Consider the following 20,932-nt stretch of genomic DNA (forward strand, 5'->3'; position numbering starts at 1 on the left):
ATTTTTGTATCTCCTATTATGGGGCTCTATTTTTCAGAGATTCTCACAAGAGGATCTACTTGTAGGTGTTCCCTGATCATGAGTGTGTATATTTTATGGGGTATTCATTGTTACTTTTTATTGATAGCTCACCACCAGTCTCAAAGTAGTTCTTTTTTATTCTTATTATTAATCAAAACATTTTTTGTATGTTAGGTTTGATTGAAGAACTTGGATACAGAACTGTTTGTTTTTGTTTCAGGAGAAAGTATTTTACCTAACGCCTTCTGTTGTACCTGGACGAACTTGGCTTCGGGAAATTATTGAATGTGCTGGGGGGACAGTAGAAAGCAAACGACGCACGCTTAAAGACATTAAGGAGAAAAACAAGTAAGAGTTTTTGCTGTTAAGATATTTTGTTTGGGTAAAAAGTGGCAAGGAAGACTGAAAGTGGGTTTCGGGGATTTATTCTCTTCTAATTTCAACACTGTTTTCTTCAGGAAAACAGTGTTACATGACAAATATACATGTTTGTGTATATAACTGGTGGATAATGGAATAGGACATTTAGAAGAGTCACCAGTCAGTTGGTCCGTTACTAGCACTGCACTCAAGCATTCACAGAGCACCATTTCTGTCACCCTTAATGAATTAACCTGTTTTGGTGTTACCCCATTAATGACAATATGGGCTGCTTCCAGGGCTTTGCTTGTCTTCATATCTACATTCTGGTGTAGAATCTTTGCCTCCCTCCATCTTAGCAAGCATCCCTACTTGTCCACATGTACCACCAAAGTATTGGTGGTGTGGTGTCTGACATGAGCTCTGCATTCCAGAGCCTCACCTGTAGACCCCACTCATTTTCGTGGTGATAATTCTCTCCTGCAGTATGGAGTCTCATGTACTAAATTGTTGTTGTAGTTGTTTTTATTTTTCTTAGTCCTCGCGTGTCTCCAGTCTTTATTATGGATGGGTCTGTAGATGTCGTTTCCAAGATTCTTTTGATGTATGTTGCTTACCCTAAGTATCACCAAGCATCTCTTTCTCCTGTTCTTATTCCAGTTGTCGTGGCTAGATCATCTATTCATAAACCCCTATGCCTTTCTTTTGAGCTTAAGTAACAGGCTCCTGAACCCAGTTTTATGAATGGCTTCACAGGGTGTTTGTATTTATCCCTCTGGGACTCTCGGCATACTCTTAAGGACCCGCAGAAAAGATTCAATAAGTCCTCCAGGCTTGGCCCTATTAATATGTGTTGATAGGTAGTGAATGAACTCATCATTTTTGGTTAGTCTACTATATACTATTTCAGTCCTTTTATCTTAGAATTAGAATGTAGACTGCTATCTTCTATCATGAACTGGATACTGAGATGTACACTGTTAAGGTGTGGATTACTATATAATTCTGTCCTCCTGGGTTTCATTTCAAGTAGGTCATCAGTGGATCTGAGCTCAATCATCCCCCTCTTCAAGAAATTCTTACAGTGATCCACCAATATTTCCATGTAGAGATTGGCCATTACAGTACTATATGGGGAGCCCATAGCCAGTTCATTGTGCTGCTGATATCCCTTCTCAATAAATGTGAAGGTACTAAACTTGATCCACAGTATTACCACCCATGTGTAGTCATCCTTGGGCAGGACAGGGGAAGGTTGTCCATGTCTTTGGCATATGTCTTTGTTATCTTTGCCTGTACTGCTCTCTCAAGTAGTATGCTGGTGAAAAGTGACAATATCAAAACTAGCTACCTTTTTCTTCTAAAGTCTACATCACCATGGCTTCTGATTAAATTTGTTGAGTTGGTTAAGTGTACATCACAGGATCCACTTTGCAAGGGAATAGGCAGTGTCTGGCTTTTCTGGATACCGTAATACACTGGCAAAAGGAAAACTGAGATACTCATTATACAGAAAGTCCATCAGTGAGGATGAATTTATTCACTGTTATATTGGTGCACAGGACAGGACCAAGTTTATAGTTCATGGACTCTATTTTTTGAGGATCCTAAGAGTAACTAACTTAAAGTTTCTGAAGGATGAATATCAACACACTTTGGAGTCATTCATAATTTGAGTTACCACAAAGGCCTGTTAATTAAATTTAGAGGAAAGACATGGGGATTATAGATATGGTTGTAGCAATGGGAGAAAGAGATGTTTAGTGGTATCTAACTTAAGGCAAGCATTGCAGATCAACAGAATCTTACCAATGACATCCATGGACATAGCAGCCACAGCAGGAATATAGGTGGGAGACATTGCAAGGTCTAGGAAAAAGACAGAACAATTAAACAGTATGGTATATGAGAGTCCATTCAGCAGGGGCAAGTGGAGTTATTATGGCAAGACTGGGTGGGCCCATCAGATAAGGCTTTAGGAACAAAGAACTGATGTCAGACACCAGTTCTTTGGTGGTGCTTGATTTGGGGGGGGGGGGGGGGGGGGGGGGGCACACTTGCTGAGATGGAGGGATACAAAGGTTTTACATTGGTGAGTAGACAAGTAAGACAAAGCCATAAGCAGCCCAAATCACCATTAAATGAAGATTAACAGCAAAGCAGGACACTTCACATGGATTAAAGCAATGATAGAAATGACATTGTGTACTGGCTAGTAGAGTGTATAATTGGGTGGCATGGGGTATTTGGTAAGGGTAGGTAGAAATAGCGAGATACTTGTGGAGTTGTATGCAGAAAAATGACTGGTAATTAAGAATGTCTGGTTTAAAAAGGTGGATATGTTGAGTAGGAAAGATGGTAAGCTGGTATTATTGGATTATGTACTAATTGATGAGCACCTCAGCATGTTCCATACATATAATGAAAATCCTAACTAACCAGTCAACAAAACAGTCTTACCATTTCTAAATATATTCAGTTGCCACCCACTCCAGCTGTCTTACCATGTTTCTTCATATGCAAGGCTTTCATCACTTCCACTTTTCACCACACCCCTTTCCACATGAATGCATGCTACTCTGGTCCTTCTACAAGTTCATCACACATTATCACCATATCGTCTGAAGGCACTTTTTCTGGTGCTAACAAAGTCTTCCTCATCATCTCTTTTATCACAATCACCGTGATTCAGAACCATCTCAGTTAATTCACTATGAACAACTGGAGCCTCATTGTTGATGTTAAAAACTTCTTTGATACCGCCTTCTTCCAGCTTACTAATGGTCTCTGGAAGCCTTTTTGATATATTCTACAATATCTTTGTACCACATAGCAGAGAATAAGCAAAAAAAAGCAGCGAGTAATGCACAAAGGTCTGGTGGTAATGATTGTTTTTAACAAACTGATGCCAACAGAGTGTCAGAGCCCAGCATGGGCAAGGGAGGTCAGGTGTGGAATTTTCTACTTGTAACATCATGTTGTTACTCAAAAAGTTTTGGATTTTGGAGCATTTCAGATTTTGGATTTTTGGATTAGGGATGCTTAACCTGTATATATAATTTTCTTTTTTCATAGTTGATTGCCATTTCCTGCATTAGCGAGGTAGTGCCAGGAACAGACAAAGGAAGGCCATGCCTGCTCCTATCCATTCTCTATCTGTCAGGTGTAATGCACTGAAACCTACAGCTCTAAATCCACTTCCAGGCCACACCTCACTTGGCTTAGTCCGTTCCATTGACAGCAAGTTGACTCCTGTATATCACATCGTTCCATTTCCCATGCACACGTTTCACTCTTATGCATTTTCAGGCCCTAATCATTCAAATTCTTTTTCACTTCATCCTTCCCTCTCTAGTTTTGTCTCCCCATTCTCCTTGTTCCCTCTACTTCTGACACATACGTACTCTTGGTTAACCTTTCCTCACTCATTCTCTCTTTATATCCAATCCATTTCAGCACACCCTCTTCAGCCATATCTTTCTATGCATATTTTTGATGCCCATACTCTCCAGGACCTCCCATCAAGGGGTAACCATGGCAAAAGAGTCTCCACTTTTCCCTGTACTAACATGCCTACCTCGCATACACCATTCCATGCATTCTTCCAGTATTCCTCCGCCCTGTTTACCCATGTCACAGGTGGTCTTCCACTCACTCCAACCACTTTCACTGCACTATCATACTTTATTCTTGTAAACTCGTAGTCTTGCATTCTTTCCACATACTCAAACCCACCTCAGAGTATTACGTTTCACCCATTCTACCACTCCACAATTCACTCCCTTTCCATTCCCTGCCATACCACATCTCTCATACACCATTTCATTTCTTTCTTCATTCCATGTAGTCACATCGCATGCTCTTTTCAAATAACTTATTTTCACATTCTGGATTCTTGCCCTCTGTGCCTCATTCCATGTCCATGTTTCGGCTGCATAGGTCAGGGTTGGGAGGACAATACTCTCTTGATCCTCTCTTCTTCCATACTTTCACTTCTACCCTTCATTATTCTATTAAGGGACCCAATGACACCTCTAGCCTCTACTGCTGTCTCCCTTATCTCTCCTTCCATATGACCACACTTACCCAAGACAGCTCCTAGGTACTATTTCATGTGTGGTGGGTGATGACAGAATGAATGAAGGCAGTAAGTAAAAATTTTTTTTTTTTTTTCGTTGTCTCCCGCATTTGCGAGGTAGCGCAAGGAAACAGACGAAAGAAATGGCCCAACCCACCCCCATACACATGTATATACATAGACGTCCACACACGCAAATATACATACCTACACAGCTTTCCATGGTTTACCCCAGATGCTTCACATGCCCTGATTCAATCCACTGACAGCACGTCAACCCCAGTATACCACATCGATCCAATTCACTCTATTCCTTGCCCTCCTTTCACCCTCCTGCATGTTCAGGCCCCGATCACACAAAATCTTTTTCACTCCATCTTTCCACCTCCAATTTGGTCTCCCACTTCTTCTCGTTTCCTCCACCTGCGACACATATATCCTCTTGTTCAGTCTTTCCTCACTCATTCTCTCCATGTGCCCAAACCATTTCAAAACACCCTCTTCTGCTCTCTCAACCACGCTCTTTTTATTTCCACACATCTCTCTTACCCTTACATTACTTACTCGATCAAACCACCTCACACCACACATTGTCCTCAAACATCTCATTTCCAGCACATCCACCCTCCTGCGCACAACTCTATCCATAGCCCACGCCTCGCAGCCATACAACATTGTTGTAACCACTATTCCTTCAAACATAGCCATTTTTGCTTTCCGAGATAATGTTCTCAACTTCCACACATTCTTCAAGGCTCCCAGGATTTTCGCCCCCTCCCCCACCCTATGATTCACTTCCGCTTCCATGGTTCCATCCGCTGCCAGATCCACTCCCAGATATCTAAAACACTTCACTTCCTCCAGTTTTTCTCCATTCAAACTTACCTCCCAATTGACTTGACCCTCAACCCTACTGTACCTAATTACCTTGCTCTTATTCACATTTACTCTTAACTTTCTTCTTTCACACACTTTACCAAACTCAGTCACCAGCTTCTGCAGTTTCTCACATGAATCAGCCACCAGCACTGTATCATCAGCGAACAACAACTGACTCACTTCCCAAGCTCTCTCATCCACAACAGACTTCATACTTGCCCATCTTTCCAAAACTCTTGCATTCAGCTCCCTAACACCCCATCCATAAACAAATAAAACAACCATGGAGACACCACACACCCCTGCCGCAAACCTACATTCACTGAGAACCAATCACTTTCCTCTCTTCCTACACGTACACATGCCTTACATCCTCGATAAAAACTTTTCACTGCTTCTAACAACTTGCCTCCCACACCATATATTCTTAATACCTTCCACAGAGCATCTCTATCAACTCTATCATATGCCTTCTCCAGATCCATAAATGCTACATACAAATCCATTTGCTTTTCTAAGTATTTCTCACATACATTCTTCAAAGCAAACACCTGATCCACACATCCTCTACCACTTCTGAAACCACACTGCTCTTCCCCAATCTGATGCTCTGTACATGCCTTCACCCTTTCAATCAATATCCTCCCATATAATTTACCAGGAATACTCAACAAACTTATACTTCTGTAATTTGAGCACTCACTCTTATCCCCTTTGCCTTTGTACAATGGCACTATGCACGCATTCCGCCAATCCTCAGGCACCTCACCATGAGTCATACATACATTAAATAACCTTACCAACCAGTCAACAATACAGTCACCCCCTTTCTTAATAAATTCCACTGCAGTACCATCCAAACCTGCTGCCTTGCCGGCTTTCATCTTCCGCAAAGCTTTTACTACCTCTTCTCTGTTTACCAAATCATTTTCCCTAACCCTCTCACTTTGCACACCACCTCGACCAAAACACCCTATATCTGCCACTCTATCATCAAACACATTCAACAAACCTTCAAAATACTCACTCCATCTCCTTGTCACATCACCACTACTTGTTATCACCTCCCCATTTGCGCCCTTCACTGAAGTTCCCATTTGCTCCCTTGTCTTACGCACTTTATTTACCTCCTTTTAGAACATCTTTTTATTCTCCCTAAAATTTAATGATACTCTCTCACCCCAACTCTCATTTGCCCTTTTTTTCACCTCTTGCACCTTTCTCTTGACCTCCTGTCTCTTTCTTTTATACATCTCCCACTCAATTGCATTTTTTCCCCGCAAAAATCGTCCAAATGCCTCTCTCTTCTCTTTCACTAATACTCTTACTTCTTCATCCCACCACTCACTACCCTTTCTAATCAACCCACCTCCCACTCTTCTCATGCCACAAGCATCTTTTGCGCAATCCATCACTGATTCCCTAAATACATCCCATTCCTCCCCCACTCCCCTTACTTCCATTGTTCTCACCTTTTTCCATTCTGAACTCAGTCTCTCCTGGTACTTCCTCACACAAGTCTCCTTCCCAAGCTCACTTACTCTCACCACCCTCTTCACCCCAACATTCACTCTTCTTTTCTGAAAACCCATACAAATCTTCACCTTAGCCTCCACAAGATAATGATCAGACATCCCTCCAGTTGCACCTCTCAGCACATTAACATCCAAAAGTCTCTCTCTCGTGCGCCTGTCAATGAACACGTAATCCAATAACAATATATATATATATATCCAATATTTTTTCTTTTTCTTTCGTACTGTTCGCCATTTCCCACGTCAGCGAGGTAGCGTTAAGAACAGAGGAATGGGCCTTTGGGGGAACATCCTCACCTGGCCCCCTTCTCTGTTCCTTCTTTTGGAAAATTGAAAAAAACGAGAGGGGAGGATTTCCAGCCACCCGCTCCCTCCCCTTTTAGTCGCCTTCTACGACACGCAGGGAATACGTGGGAAGTATTCTTTCTCCCCTATCCCCAGGGATGGTATATCCAATATATATATATATATATATATATATATATATATATATATATATATATATATATATATATATATATATTTTTTTTTTTTTTATACTTTGTCGCTGTCTCCCGCGTTTGCGAGGTAGCGCAAGGAAACAGACGAAAGAAATGGCCCAACCCCCCCCCCATACACATGTATATACATACGTCCACACATGCAAATATACATACCTACACAGCTTTCCATGGTTTACCCCAGACGCTTCACATGCCTTGATTCAATCCACTGACAGCACGTCAACCCCGGTATACCACATCGCTCCAAATCACTCTATTCCTTGCCCTCCTTTCACCCTCCTGCATGTTCAGGCCCCGATCACACAAATTCTTTTTCACTCCATCTTTCCACCTCCAATTTGGTCTCCCTCTTCTCCTCGTTCCCTCCACCTCCGACACATATATCCTCTTGGTCAATCTTTCCTCACTCATTCTCTCCATGTGCCCAAACCACTTCAAAACACCCTCTTCTGCTCTCTCAACCACCCTCTTTTTATTTCCACACATCTCTCTTACCCTTACGTTACTCACTCGATCAAACCACCTCACACCACACATTGTCCTCAAACATCTCATTTCCAGCACATCCATCCTCCTGCGCACAACTCTATCCATAGCCCACGCCTCGCAACCATACAACATTGTTGGAACCACTATTCCTTCAAACATACCCATTTTTGCTTTCCGAGATAATGTTCTCGACTTCCACACATTCTTCAAGGCTCCCAGAATTTTCGCCCCCTCCCCCACCCTATGATCCACTTCCGCTTCCACGGTTCCATCCGCTGCCAGATCCACTCCCAGATATCTAAAACACTTCACTTCCTCCAGTTTTTCTCCATTCAAACTCACCTCCCAATTGACTTGACCCTCAAACCTACTGTACCTAATAACCTTGCTCTTATTCACATTTACTCTTAACTTTCTTCTTTCACACACTTTACCAAACTCAGTCACCAGCTTCTGCAGTTTCTCACATGAATCAGCCACCATCGCTGTATCATCAGCGAACAACAACTGACTCACTTCCTAAGCTCTCTCATCCCCAACAGACTTCATACTTGCCCCTCTTTCCAAAACTCTTGCATTCACCTCCCTAACAACCCCATCCATAAACAAATTAAACAACCATGGAGACATCACACATCCCTGCCACAAACCTACATTCACTGAGAACCAATCACTTTCCTCTCTTCCTACACGTATATATTATATATATATATATATATATATATATATATATATATATATATATATATATATATATATATATATTTTATTTATTTATTTATTTAGCTCTGTCGCTGTCTTCCGCGTCTGCGAGGTAGCGTAAGGGAAACAGACGAAAGAAATGGCGCAACCCCCCCCATACACATGTATATACATACACGTCCACACACACGAATATACATACCTATACATCTCAATGTACACATATATTTACACACACAGACACATACATATATACCCATGCACACAATTCACACTGTCTGCCTTTATTCATTCCCATCGCCACTTCGCCGCACATGGAATACCATCCCCCTCCCCCCCATGTGTGCGAGGTACCGCTAGGAAAAGACAACAAAAGCCCCATTCATTCACACTCAGTCTCTAGCTGTCATGCAATAATGCCCGAAACCACAGCTACCTTTCCACATCCAGGTCCCACACAACTTTCCATGGTTTACCCCAGACGCTTCACATGCCCTGATTCAATCCACTGACAGCACGTAAACCCCGGTATACCACATCTCTCCAATTCACTCTATTCCTTGCCCTCCTTTCACCCTCCTGCATGTTCAGGCCCCAATCACTCAAAATCTTTTTCATTTCATCTTTCCACCTCCAATTTGGTCTCCCACTTCTCGTTCCCTCCACCTCCAACACATATATCCTCTTGGTTAATCATTCCTCACTCATTCTATCCATGTGCCCAAACCATTTCAAAACACCCTCTTCTGCTCTCTCAACCATGCTCTTTTTATTTCCACACATCTCTCTTACCCTTACATTACTTACTCGATCAAACCACCTCACACCACACATTGTCCTCAAACATCTCATTTCCAGTACATCCATCCTCCTGCGCACAACTCTATCCATAGCCCACGCCTCGCAACCATACAACATTGTTGGAACCACTATTCCTTCAAACATACCCATATTTGCTTTCCGAGATAATGTTCTCGACTTCCACACATTCTTCAAGGCTCCCAGGATTTTCGCCCCCTCCCTCACCCTATCATCCACTTCCGCTTCCATGGTTCCATCCGCTGCCAGATCCACTCCCAGATATGTAAAACACCCTACTTCCTCCAGTTTTTCTCCATTCAAACTTACCTCCCAATTGACTTGACCTTCAACCCTTCTGTACCTAATAACCTTGCTCTTATTCACATTTACTCTTAACTTTCTTCTTTCACACACTTTACCAAATTCAGTCACCAGCTTCTGCAGTTTCCTCACATGAATCAGCCACCAGCGCTGTATCATCAGCGAACAACAACTGACTCACTTCCCAAGCTCTCTCATCCACAACAGACATCATGCTTGCCCCTCTTTCCAAAACTCTTGCATTCACCTCCCTAACAACCCCATCCATAAACAAATTAAACAACCATGGAGACATCACACACCCCTGCTGCAAACCTACATTCACTGAGAACCAGTCACTTTCCTCTCTTCCTACATGTACACATGCCTTACATCCTCGATAAAAACTTTTTACTGCTTCTAACAACTTTCCTCCCACACCATATATCCTTAATACTTTCCACAGAGCATGTCTATCCACTCTATCATATGCCTTCTCCAGATCCATAAATGCTACATACAAATCCATTTGCTTTTCTAAGTATTTTCACATACATTCTTCAAAGCAAACACCTGATCCACACATCCTCTACCACTTCTGAAACCACACTGCTCTTCCCCAATCTGATGCTCTGTACATGCCTTCACCCTCTCAATCAATATCCTCCCATATGATTTACCAGGAATACTCAACAAACTTATACATCTGTAATTTGAGCACTCACTCTTATCCCCTTTGCCTTTATACAATGGCACTATGCACGCATTCCGCCAATCCTCAGGCACCTCATCATGAGTCATACATACATTAAATAACCTTACCAACCAGTCAACAATACAGTCACCCCTTTTTTAGTAAATTCCACTGCAATACCATCCAAACCTGCTGCCTTGCCAGCTTTCATCTTCCGCAAAGCTTTTACTACCTCTTCTCTGTTTACCAAATCATTTTCCCTAACCCTCTCACTTTGCACACCACCTCGACCAAAACACCCTATATCTGCCACTCTATCATCAAACACATTCAGCAGACCTTCAAAATACTCACTCCATCTCCTTCTCACATCACCACTACTTGTTATCACCTCCCCATTAGTGCCCTTCACTGAAGTTCCCATTTGCTCCCTTGTCTTATGCACTTTATTTACCTCCTTTTAGAATATCTTTTTATTCTCCCTAAAATTTAATGATACTCTCTCACCCCAACTCTCATTTGCCCTCTTTTTCACCTCTTCCACCTTTCTCTTGACCTCCTGTCTCTTTCTTTTATACATCTCCCACTCAGTTGCATTTTTTCCCTGCAAAAATCGTCCAAATGCCTCTCTCTTCTCTTTCACTAATACTCTTACTTCTTCATCCCACCACTCACAACCCTTTCTAATCAACCCACCTCCCACGTTTCTCATGCCACAAGCATCTTTTGCGCACTCCATCACTGATTCCCTAAATACATCCCATTCCTCCCCCACTCCCCTTACTTCCATTGTTCTCACCTTTTTCCATTCTGTACTCAGTCTCTCCTGGTACTTCCTAACACATAAATATATATACATATATTTATTTGATGTATGTATGACTCATGGTGAGGTGCCTGAGGATTGGTGGAATGCCTGCATAGTGCCACTGTACAAAAGCAAAGGGGACAAAGGTGAGTGCTTAAATTACAGAGGTATAAGTTTGTTGAGTATTCCTGGGAAATTTTATGGGAGGGTATTGATTGAGAGGGTGAAGGTATGTACAGAGCATCAAATTGGGGAAGAGCAGTGTGGTTTCAGAAGTGTTAGAGGATGTGTGGATCAGGTGTTTGCTTTCAAAAATGTATGTGAGAAATACTTAGAAAAGAAAATGGATTTGTATGTAGCATTTATGGATGTGAGAAGGCATATGATAGAGTTGATAGAGATGCTCTGTGAAAGGTATTAACTTGTTATCACCTCCCCATTAGTGCCCTTCACTGAAGTTCCCATTTGCTCCCTTGTCTTACGCACTTTATTTACATCCTTTTAGAACATCTTTTTATTCTCCCTAAAATTTAATGATACTCTCTCATCCCAACTCTCATTTGCCCTCTTTTTCACCTCTTGCACCTTTCTCTTGACCTCCTGTCTCTTTCTTTTATACATCTCTCACTCAATTGCATATATATATATATTTATATTGTATTTATTTTGCTTTGTTGCTGTCTCCCGTGTTAGCGAGGTAGCACAAGGAAACAGACGAAAGAATGGCCCAACCCACCCACATACACATGTATATACATACACGTCCACACACGCAAATATACATACCTATACATCTCAATGTATACACATGTACATAATTCATACTGTCTGCCTTTATTCATTCTCATCGCCACCTCACCACACATGGAATAACAGCCCCCTCCCCCCTCATGTGTGCGAGGTAGCGCTATGAAAAAGACAACAAAAGCCACATTCGTTCACACTCAGTCTCTAGCTGTCACGTAATAATGCACCAAAACCACAGCTCCCCCTCCACATCCATGGGAGGGTATTGATTGAGAGGGTGAAGGCATGTACAGAGCATCAGATTAGGGAAGAGCAGTGTGGTTTCAGAAGTGGTAGAGGATGTGTGGATCAGGTGTTTGCTTTGAAGAATGTATGTGAGAAATACTTAGAAAAGCAAATGGATTTGTATGTAGCATTTATGGATCTGGAGAAGGCATATGATAGAGTTGATAGAGATGCTCTGTGGAAGGTATTAAGAATATATGGTGTGGGAGGAAAGTTGTTAGAAGCAGTGAAAAGTTTTTATCGAGGATGTAAGGCATGTGTACGTGTAGGAAGAGAGGAAAGTGATTGGTTCTCAGTGAATGTAGGTTTGCGGCAGGGGTGTGTGATGTCTCCATGGTTGTTTAATTTGTTTTTGGATGGGGTTGTTAGGGAGGTAAATGCAAGAGTTTTGGAAAGAGGGGCAAGTATGAAGTCTGTTGGGGATGAGAGAGCTTGGGAAGTGAGTCAGTTGTTGTTCGCTGATATATATATATATATATATATATATATATATATATATATATATATATATATGGGAACTTCAGTGAAGGGCGCAAATTTATTAGGTACAGTAAGGTTGAGGGACAAGTCAATTGGGAGGTAAGTTTGAATGGAGAAAAACTGGAGGAAGTGAAGTGTTTTAGATATCTGGGAGTGGATTTTGCAGCGGATGAAACCATGGAAGCGGAAGTGAATCATAGGGTGGCGGAGGGGGCGAAAGTTCTGGGAACATTGGATGTCAAGAAGATTATCTCGGAAAGCAAAAATGGGTATTTTTGAAGGAATTGTTGTTCCAAGAATGTTATATGTTTGCTAGGCGTGGGCGATGGATAGAGTTGTGCGGAGGGTGGATGTGCTGGAGATGAGATGTTTGAGGACAATATGTGGTGTGAGATGGTTTGATCGAGTAAGAGAGATGTGTGGTAATAAAAAGAGTGTGGTTGAGAGAGCAGAAGAGGGTGTTTTGAAATGGTTTGGTCACATGGAGAGAATGAGTGAGGAAAGATTGACCAAGAGGATATATGTGTCAGAGGTGGAGGGAACGAGAAGTGGGAGACCAAATTGGAGGTGGAAAGATGGAGTGAAAAAGATTTTGAGTGATCATGGCCTGAACATGCAGGAGGGTGAAAGGCGTGCAAGGAATAGAGTGAATATAAACGATGTGGTATACCGAGGCCTACGTGCTGTCAGTGGATTGAACCAGGGCATGTGAAGCCTCCGGGGGAAACCATGGAGAGTTCTGTGGGGCCTGGATGTGGAAAGGGAGCTGTGGCTTCGGTACATTATACATGACAGCTAGAGACTTGAGTGTGAATGAATGTGGCCTTTGTTGTCTTTTCCTAGCGCTACCTCGCAGACATGCGGGGCGATGGGGTTGTTATTTCATGTGTGGCGGGGTGGCATTAGGAATGAATAAAGGCAGACAGTATGAATTATGTACATGTGTATATATGTATATGTCTGTGTGTGTATATACATTTATACTTTGAGATGTATAGGTATGTATATATGCGTGTGTGGACGTGTATGTATATACATGTGTATGTGGGTGGGTTGGGCCATTCTTTCGTCTGTTTCCTTGTGCTACCTCGCTAACGCAGGAGACAGCGACAAAGCAAATAATATTTTATTTTTATTTGTCACATACATTCTTCAAAGCAAACACCTTATCCACACATCCTCTACCACTTCTGAAACCACGCTGCTCTTCCTCAATCTGATGCTCTGTATATGCCTTCACCCTCTCAATCAATACCCTCCCATATGATTTCCCAGGAATACTCAACAAACCTATACCTGTAATTTGAGCGCTCACTTTTATACCCTTTGCCTTTGTACAGTGGCACTATGCAATAATTTTGCTAATCCTCAGGTACCTCACCATGAGTCATACATACATTAAATAACCTTACTAACCAGTCAACATTACAGTCACCCCCTTTTTTGATGAATTCCAGTGCAGTACCATCCAAACCCGCTGCCTTGCCGACTTCCATCTTCCGCAAAGCTTTTACTACCTCATCTCTGTTTACCAAATCAATCTCCCTAACCCTCTCACTTTGCACACCACCTCGACCAAAACACCCTATATCTGCCACTCTATCATCAAACACGTTCAACATACCTTCATAATACTCACTCCATCTCCTTCTCACATCACCACTACTTGTTATCTCCTCCCCATTATCCCAATTCACTGATGTTCCCATTTGTTCCCTTATCTTATTGACTCTGCTTACCTCCTTCCAAAACATCTTTTTATTCTCCCTAAAATTTAATGATACTCTCTCACCCCAACTCTCATTTGCCCTCTTTTTCACCTCTTGCACCTTTCTCTTCATTTCCTGCCTCTTTCTTTTATACATCTAGTCATTTGCATTATTTCCCAGCAAAAATCATCCAATTGCCTCTCTCTTCTCTTTCACTAATAATCTTACTTCTTAATCCCACCACTCACTACCCTTTCTAATCTGCCCACCTCCCACGCTTCTCATGCCACAGGCATCTTATGCGCAAGCCATCACTGCTTCCCTAGATACATCCCATCCCACATACATATGTACATATTTACATGATTCATACTTACTGCCTATATTCATTCCAGTTGCCACCCTGCCACACTTGAAATGACACCCCCCCTTCCCACACGCGTGCAAGGTAGCACTAGGGAAAGACAAGAAAGGCTCATTCATGCACACCCAGTCTCTGGCTGTCATGTATAATGCACAGAAACCACAGCTCCCTTTCCAAGTCCAGGCTCCACAAAACTTTCCATGGTTTTCCCCTGATGCTTCACATGCCCTGGTTCAATCCATTGATAGCACATTGACTCTGGTGTACCACATTGTTCCAATGAATCTATTCACTCTATTCCTTGCACACCTTTCACCTTCCTGGATGTTCAGGTTCAGGCACCGATCACTGAAAATCTTTTTCACTCCATCTTTCCACCTCCAATTTGGTCTCCCACTTCTTCTCGTTCCCTCCACCTCTGACACGTGTATCCTCTTTATCAATCTTTCCTCATTCATTCTCTCCATGTGACCAAACCATTTCAAAACACCCTCTTCTGCTCTCTCAACCACACTCTTTTTATTGCTACACATATCACTTACCCTTTCATTACTTACTCGATCAAACCACCTCACACCACATATTGTCCTGTAACATCTCATTACCAGCACATCCACCCTCCTCCACACAACTCTATCTCTATAGCCCACATCTTGCAACCATATATCATTGTTGGAACCACTATTCCTTCAAACATACCCATTTTTGCTTCCCAAGATAATGTTATCGACTTCCACACATTCTTCAATGCTCCCAGAACTTTTGCCCCCTCCCCCACCCTATGATTCACTTCCACTTCCATGGTTCCATCTTCTGCCAAATCCACTCCCAGATATCTAAACCGCCTCACTTCCTCCAGTTTTTCTCCATTCAAGCTTAACTCCCAGTTGACTTGTCCCTCAACCCCACCGTACCTAATAACCTTGCTCTTATTCACATTTACTCTTAACTTTCTTCTTTCACACACTTTACCAAACTCAGTCACCAGCTTCTGCAGTTTCTCACCCGAATCAGCCACCAGTGCTGTATCATCAGCGAACAACAACTGACTCACTTCCCAAGCTCTTTCATCCACAACAAACCGGATACTTGCCCCTCTTTCCAAAAATCTTGCATTCACCTCCCTAACAACTCCATCCATAAACAAATTAAACAACCATGGAGACATCGTGCACCCCTGCCGCAAACCGACATTCACTGAGAACCAATCACTTTCCTCTCTTCTTACATGTACACATGCCTTACATCCTCAATAAAAACTTTTCGCTGCTTCTAACAACTTGCCTCCCACACAATTTATTCTTAATACCTTCCACAGAGCATCTCTATCAACTCTACCATATGCCTCCAGGTCCATAAATGTTACATACAAATCCATTTGCTTTCCTAAGTATTTCTCACATACATTCTTCAAAGCAAACACCTTATCCACACATCCTCTACCACTTCTGAAACCACACTGGTCTTCCTCAATCTGATGCTCTGTACATGCCTTCACCTTTTCAAGCAATACTCTCCCATATAATTTCCCAGAAATACTCAAGAAACTTATACCTCTATAATTTGAGCTCTCACTTTTATCCCCTTTGCCTTTGTACAATGGCACTATGCAAGCATTCCACCAATCCTCAGGCACCTCACCATGAGTCATACATACATTAAATAACCTTACCAGCCAGTCAACAATACAGTCACCTCCCTTTTTTAATATATTCCACTGCAGTACCATCCGAACCCACTGCCTTGCCGGCTTTCATCTTCCGTAAAGCTTTTCCTACCTCTTCTCTGTTTACCAAATCAATCTCCCTAACCCTCTCACTTTGCACACCACCTCGACCAAAACATCCTATATCTGCTACTCTATCATCAAACACATTCAACAAACCTTCAAAATACTCACTTCATCTCCTTCTCACATCACCACTACTTGTTATCTCCTCCCCATTAGCCCCCTTCACTGATGTTCGCATTTCTTCCCTTGCCTTACGCACTTTATTTACCTCCCTCCAAAACATCTTTTTATTCTTACTAAGATTTAATGATACTCTCTCACTCCAACTCTCATTTGCCCTCTTTTTCACCTCTTCCACCTTTCTCTTGACCTCTTGCCTCTTTCTTTTATACATCTCCCAGTCATTTGCATTATTTCCCAGCAAAACTCATCCAATTGCTCTCTTCTTTTCACTAAATTTACTTGATACCTCTCACTACCAACTTCTATTTGCCCTCCTTTTTCCACCTCTTCCCCTTCCGCATCTTGACGCCATGCCTCTTTCTATCCCACACTACCCTTTCTGATCTGCCCACCTACCACGCTTCTCTTGCCACAAGCATCTTTTGCACAAGCCATCACTGCTTCCCTAAATACATCCCATCCCATATACATATGTACATATTTACATGCTTCATACTTGCTGCCTATATTCATTCCTGTTGCCACCCCGCCACACATGAAATGACCCCCCCCCCCCCCCCCCCACACACACACACACACACACACACACACACACACACACACACACACACACACACACACACATGTGCGAGGGAGCACTAGGGAAAGTCAAGAAAGGCACATTCGTTCACACTCAGTCTCTAGGTGTCATGTATAATGTACAGAAACCATAGCTCCCTTTCCAAGTCCAGGCTCCACAAAACTTTCCATGGTTTACCCCAGATGCTTCACATGCCCTGGTTCAATCCATTGACAGAACGTCGACCCTGGTGTACCACATCATTCCAATTCACTCTAGTCCTTGCACGCCTTTCACCTTCCTGCATGTTCAGGCCCCAATCACTCAAAATCTTTTTCACTCCATCCTTCCATCTCCAATTTGGTCTCCCACTTCTTGCTGTTCCCCCCACCTCTGACACATATATCCTCTTTGTCAATCTTTCTTCACTCACTCTTTCCATGTGACCAAACCATTTCAACACACCCTCTTCTGCTCTCTCAACCACACTTTTTATTACCACACATCTCTCTTACCCTTTCATTACTTACTCGATCAAACCACCTCACACCATGTATTGTCCTCAGACATCTCATTTCCAACACATCTACCCTCCTCCACACAACCTTATCTATAGCCCACGCATCACAACTATATAACATTTTTGGAACCACTATTCTTTCAAACATACCCATTTTTGCATTCTGAGATAATATTCTCGCCTTCCACACATTCTTCAATACTCCCAGAACCCTTGCCCCCTTCCCCACCCTGTGACTCACTTCTGCTTCCATGGCTCCATCCACTGCCAAATCCACTCCCAGATATCTAAAACACTACTAACTCCAGTTTTTCTCCATTGAAACTTACCTCCCAACTGACTTGGCCCTCAACCCTACTGTACCTAATAACCTTGCTCTTATTGACATTTCCTCTCAGCTTTCTTCTTTCACACACTTTACCAAACTCAGTCACCTGTTTCTGAAGTTTCTTACCCGAATCAGCCACCATTGCTGTATCATCAGCAAACAACAACTGACTCACTTCCCAAGCCCTCTCATCCACAAGAGACTGCATACTTGCCCCTATCTTCAAAACCCTTGCATTCACCTCCCTAACAACCCCATCCATAAACAAATTAAACAACCATGGAGACATCACCCACCCCTGCCGCAAACTGACATTCACTGGGAACCAATCACTTTCCTCTCTTCCTACTCGTATACATGCCTTACATCCTTGATAAAAGCTTTTCACTGCTTCTAGCAACTTGCCTCCCACACCATGTACACTTAATAACTTCCACAGAGCATCTCTATCAACTCTATCATATTCCTTCTCCTGACCCATAAATGCTACAAACAATTCCATTTGTTTTTCTAAGTCTTTCTCACATACATTCTTCAAGCAAACGCCTGATCCACACATCCTCTACCACTTCTGAAACCACACTGCTTTTCCCCAGTCTGATGTTCTGTACATGCCTTCACCCTTTCAATCAATACCCTCCCACATAATTTCCCAGGAATACTCAACACACTTATACCTCTTAAATTTGAATACTCACCTTTATCCCCTTTGCCTTTGTACAAAGGCACTATGCATGATTTTGAACATTCACCTTTATCCCCTTTGCCTTTGTACAAAAGCACTTTGCATGCATTCTGCCAATCCTCAGGCCCTTCACCATGAGCCATACATACATTGAATATCCTTGCCAACCAGTCAACAACACAGTCACCCCCTTTTTTAATAAATTCCAGTGCAATACCATCCAAACTCGCCGCCTTGCTTACTTTCATCTTCCACATAGCTTTCACTACCTCTTCTCTGTTTACCAAAAAATTCTTCCTGACCCCTATCTCTTTTCACACCACCTCGAACAAAACACCCTATAATTGCCACTCTTATCATCTAACACATTCAACAAACCTTCAAAACACTCACTCCATCTCCTTCTCACATCACCATTACTTGTTATTACCTCCCCATTATCCCTCTTCTCCGATGTTCCCATTTGTTCTCTTGCCTTATGCACTTTATTTACCTCTTTCCAAAGCATCTTTTTTATTTTATTTATTTATTTATTTATTTTGCTTTGTTGCTGTCTCCCACGTTTGCGAGGTAGCGCAAGGAAACAGACGAAAGAAATGGCCCAACCCACCCCCATACACATGTATATACATACACGTCCACACACGCAAATATACATACATATACATCTCAGTGTACATATATATATACACACACAGACATATACATATATACACATGTACATAATTCATACTGTCTGCCTTTTATTTATTCCCATCGCCACCTCGCCACACATGGAATAACATCCCCCTCCCCCCTCATGTGTGAGAGCTAGCGCTAGGAAAAGACAACAAAGGCCCCATTCGTTCACACTCAGTCTCTAGCTGTCATGTAATAATGCCCGAAACCACAGCTCCCTTTCCACATCCAGGCCCCACAGAACTTTCCATGGTTTACCCCAGACGCTTCACATGCCTTGATTCAATCCATTGACAGCACGTCGACCCCGGTATACCGCATCTCTCCAATTCACTCTATTCCTTGCCCGCCTTTCACCCTCCTGCATGTTCAGGCCCCGATCACTCAAAATCTTTTTCACTCCATCTTTCCACCTCTAATTTGGTCTCCCACTTCTCCTCGTTCCCTCCACCTCCAACAAATATATCCTCTTGGTCAATCTTTCCTCACTCATTCTCTCCATGTGCCCAAACCATTTCATAACACCCTCTTCTGCTCTTTCAACCACGCTCTTTTTATTTCCACACATCTCTCTTACCCTTACATTACTTACTCGATCAAACCACCTCTTTCCAAAACATCTTTTTATTCTCCCTAAAATCCAATGATACTCTCTCACCCCAACTCTCATTTGCCCTCTTTTTCACTCTTGCACCTTTCTCTTGACCTCTTGCCTCTTTCTTTTATACATCTCCCAGTCATTTGCACTATTTCCTTGCAAATTTCGTCCAAATGCCTCTCTCTACTCTTTCACTAATAATTTTGCTTCTTCATCCCACCACTCACTACCCTTTCTAATCTGCCCACCTTCCACGCTTCTCATGCCTTAAACATCTTTTGAGCAAGCCATCAGGTATTCCCAATCACCAGTCCTTTTTCAGCACACAAATCTACAAGCTCTTCACCATTTCCATTTACAACACATTGAAATGTATATGTATGTATATATGTGTATATATGAGACTTTTGGATGTTAATGTGCTGAGAGGTGCTACTGGAGGGATGTCTGATCATTATCTTGTGGAGGCGAAGGTGAAGATTTGTAGAGGTTTTCAGAAAAGAAGAGAGAATGTTGGGGTGAAGAGAGTAGTGAGAGTAAGTGAGCTTGGGAAGGAGACTTGTGTGAGGAAGTACCAGGAAAGACTAAGTACTGAATGGAAAAAGGTGAGGACAAAGGACATAAGGGGAGTAGGGGAGGAATGGGATGTATTTAGGGAAGCAGTGATGGCTTACGCAAAAGATGCTTGTGGCATGAGAAGTGTGGGAGGTAGGCAGATTAGAAAGGGTAGTGAGTGGTGGGATTAAGAAGTAAGGTTATTAGTGAATGAGAAGAGAGAGGCATTTGGACGATTTTTGCAGGGAAATAATGCAAATGAGTGGGAGATGTATAAAAGAAAGAGGCAGGAGGTCAAGAGAAAGGTGGAAGAGGTGAAAAAGAGGGCAAATGAGAGTT

General features: G+C 42.4%; 1 protein-coding gene across 1 annotated transcript in view; it reads left to right on the plus strand.

Annotated features, from left to right (window-relative positions):
• The window catches only part of LOC139749045 (uncharacterized), a 410,591-nt gene that overhangs the window by 381,123 nt on the left and 8,536 nt on the right, over nt 1-20,932 (plus strand). The window contains exon 17 of the mRNA XM_071662507.1: nt 242-369. Within this exon, the coding sequence (XP_071518608.1) occupies nt 242-369 (128 nt within the window). The remainder of the gene's footprint in view (nt 1-241; nt 370-20,932) is intronic.

The sequence above is a fragment of the Panulirus ornatus genome, chromosome 1, assembly GCF_036320965.1.
Source record: "Panulirus ornatus isolate Po-2019 chromosome 1, ASM3632096v1, whole genome shotgun sequence".
NCBI lineage: Eukaryota > Metazoa > Arthropoda > Malacostraca > Decapoda > Palinuridae > Panulirus > Panulirus ornatus.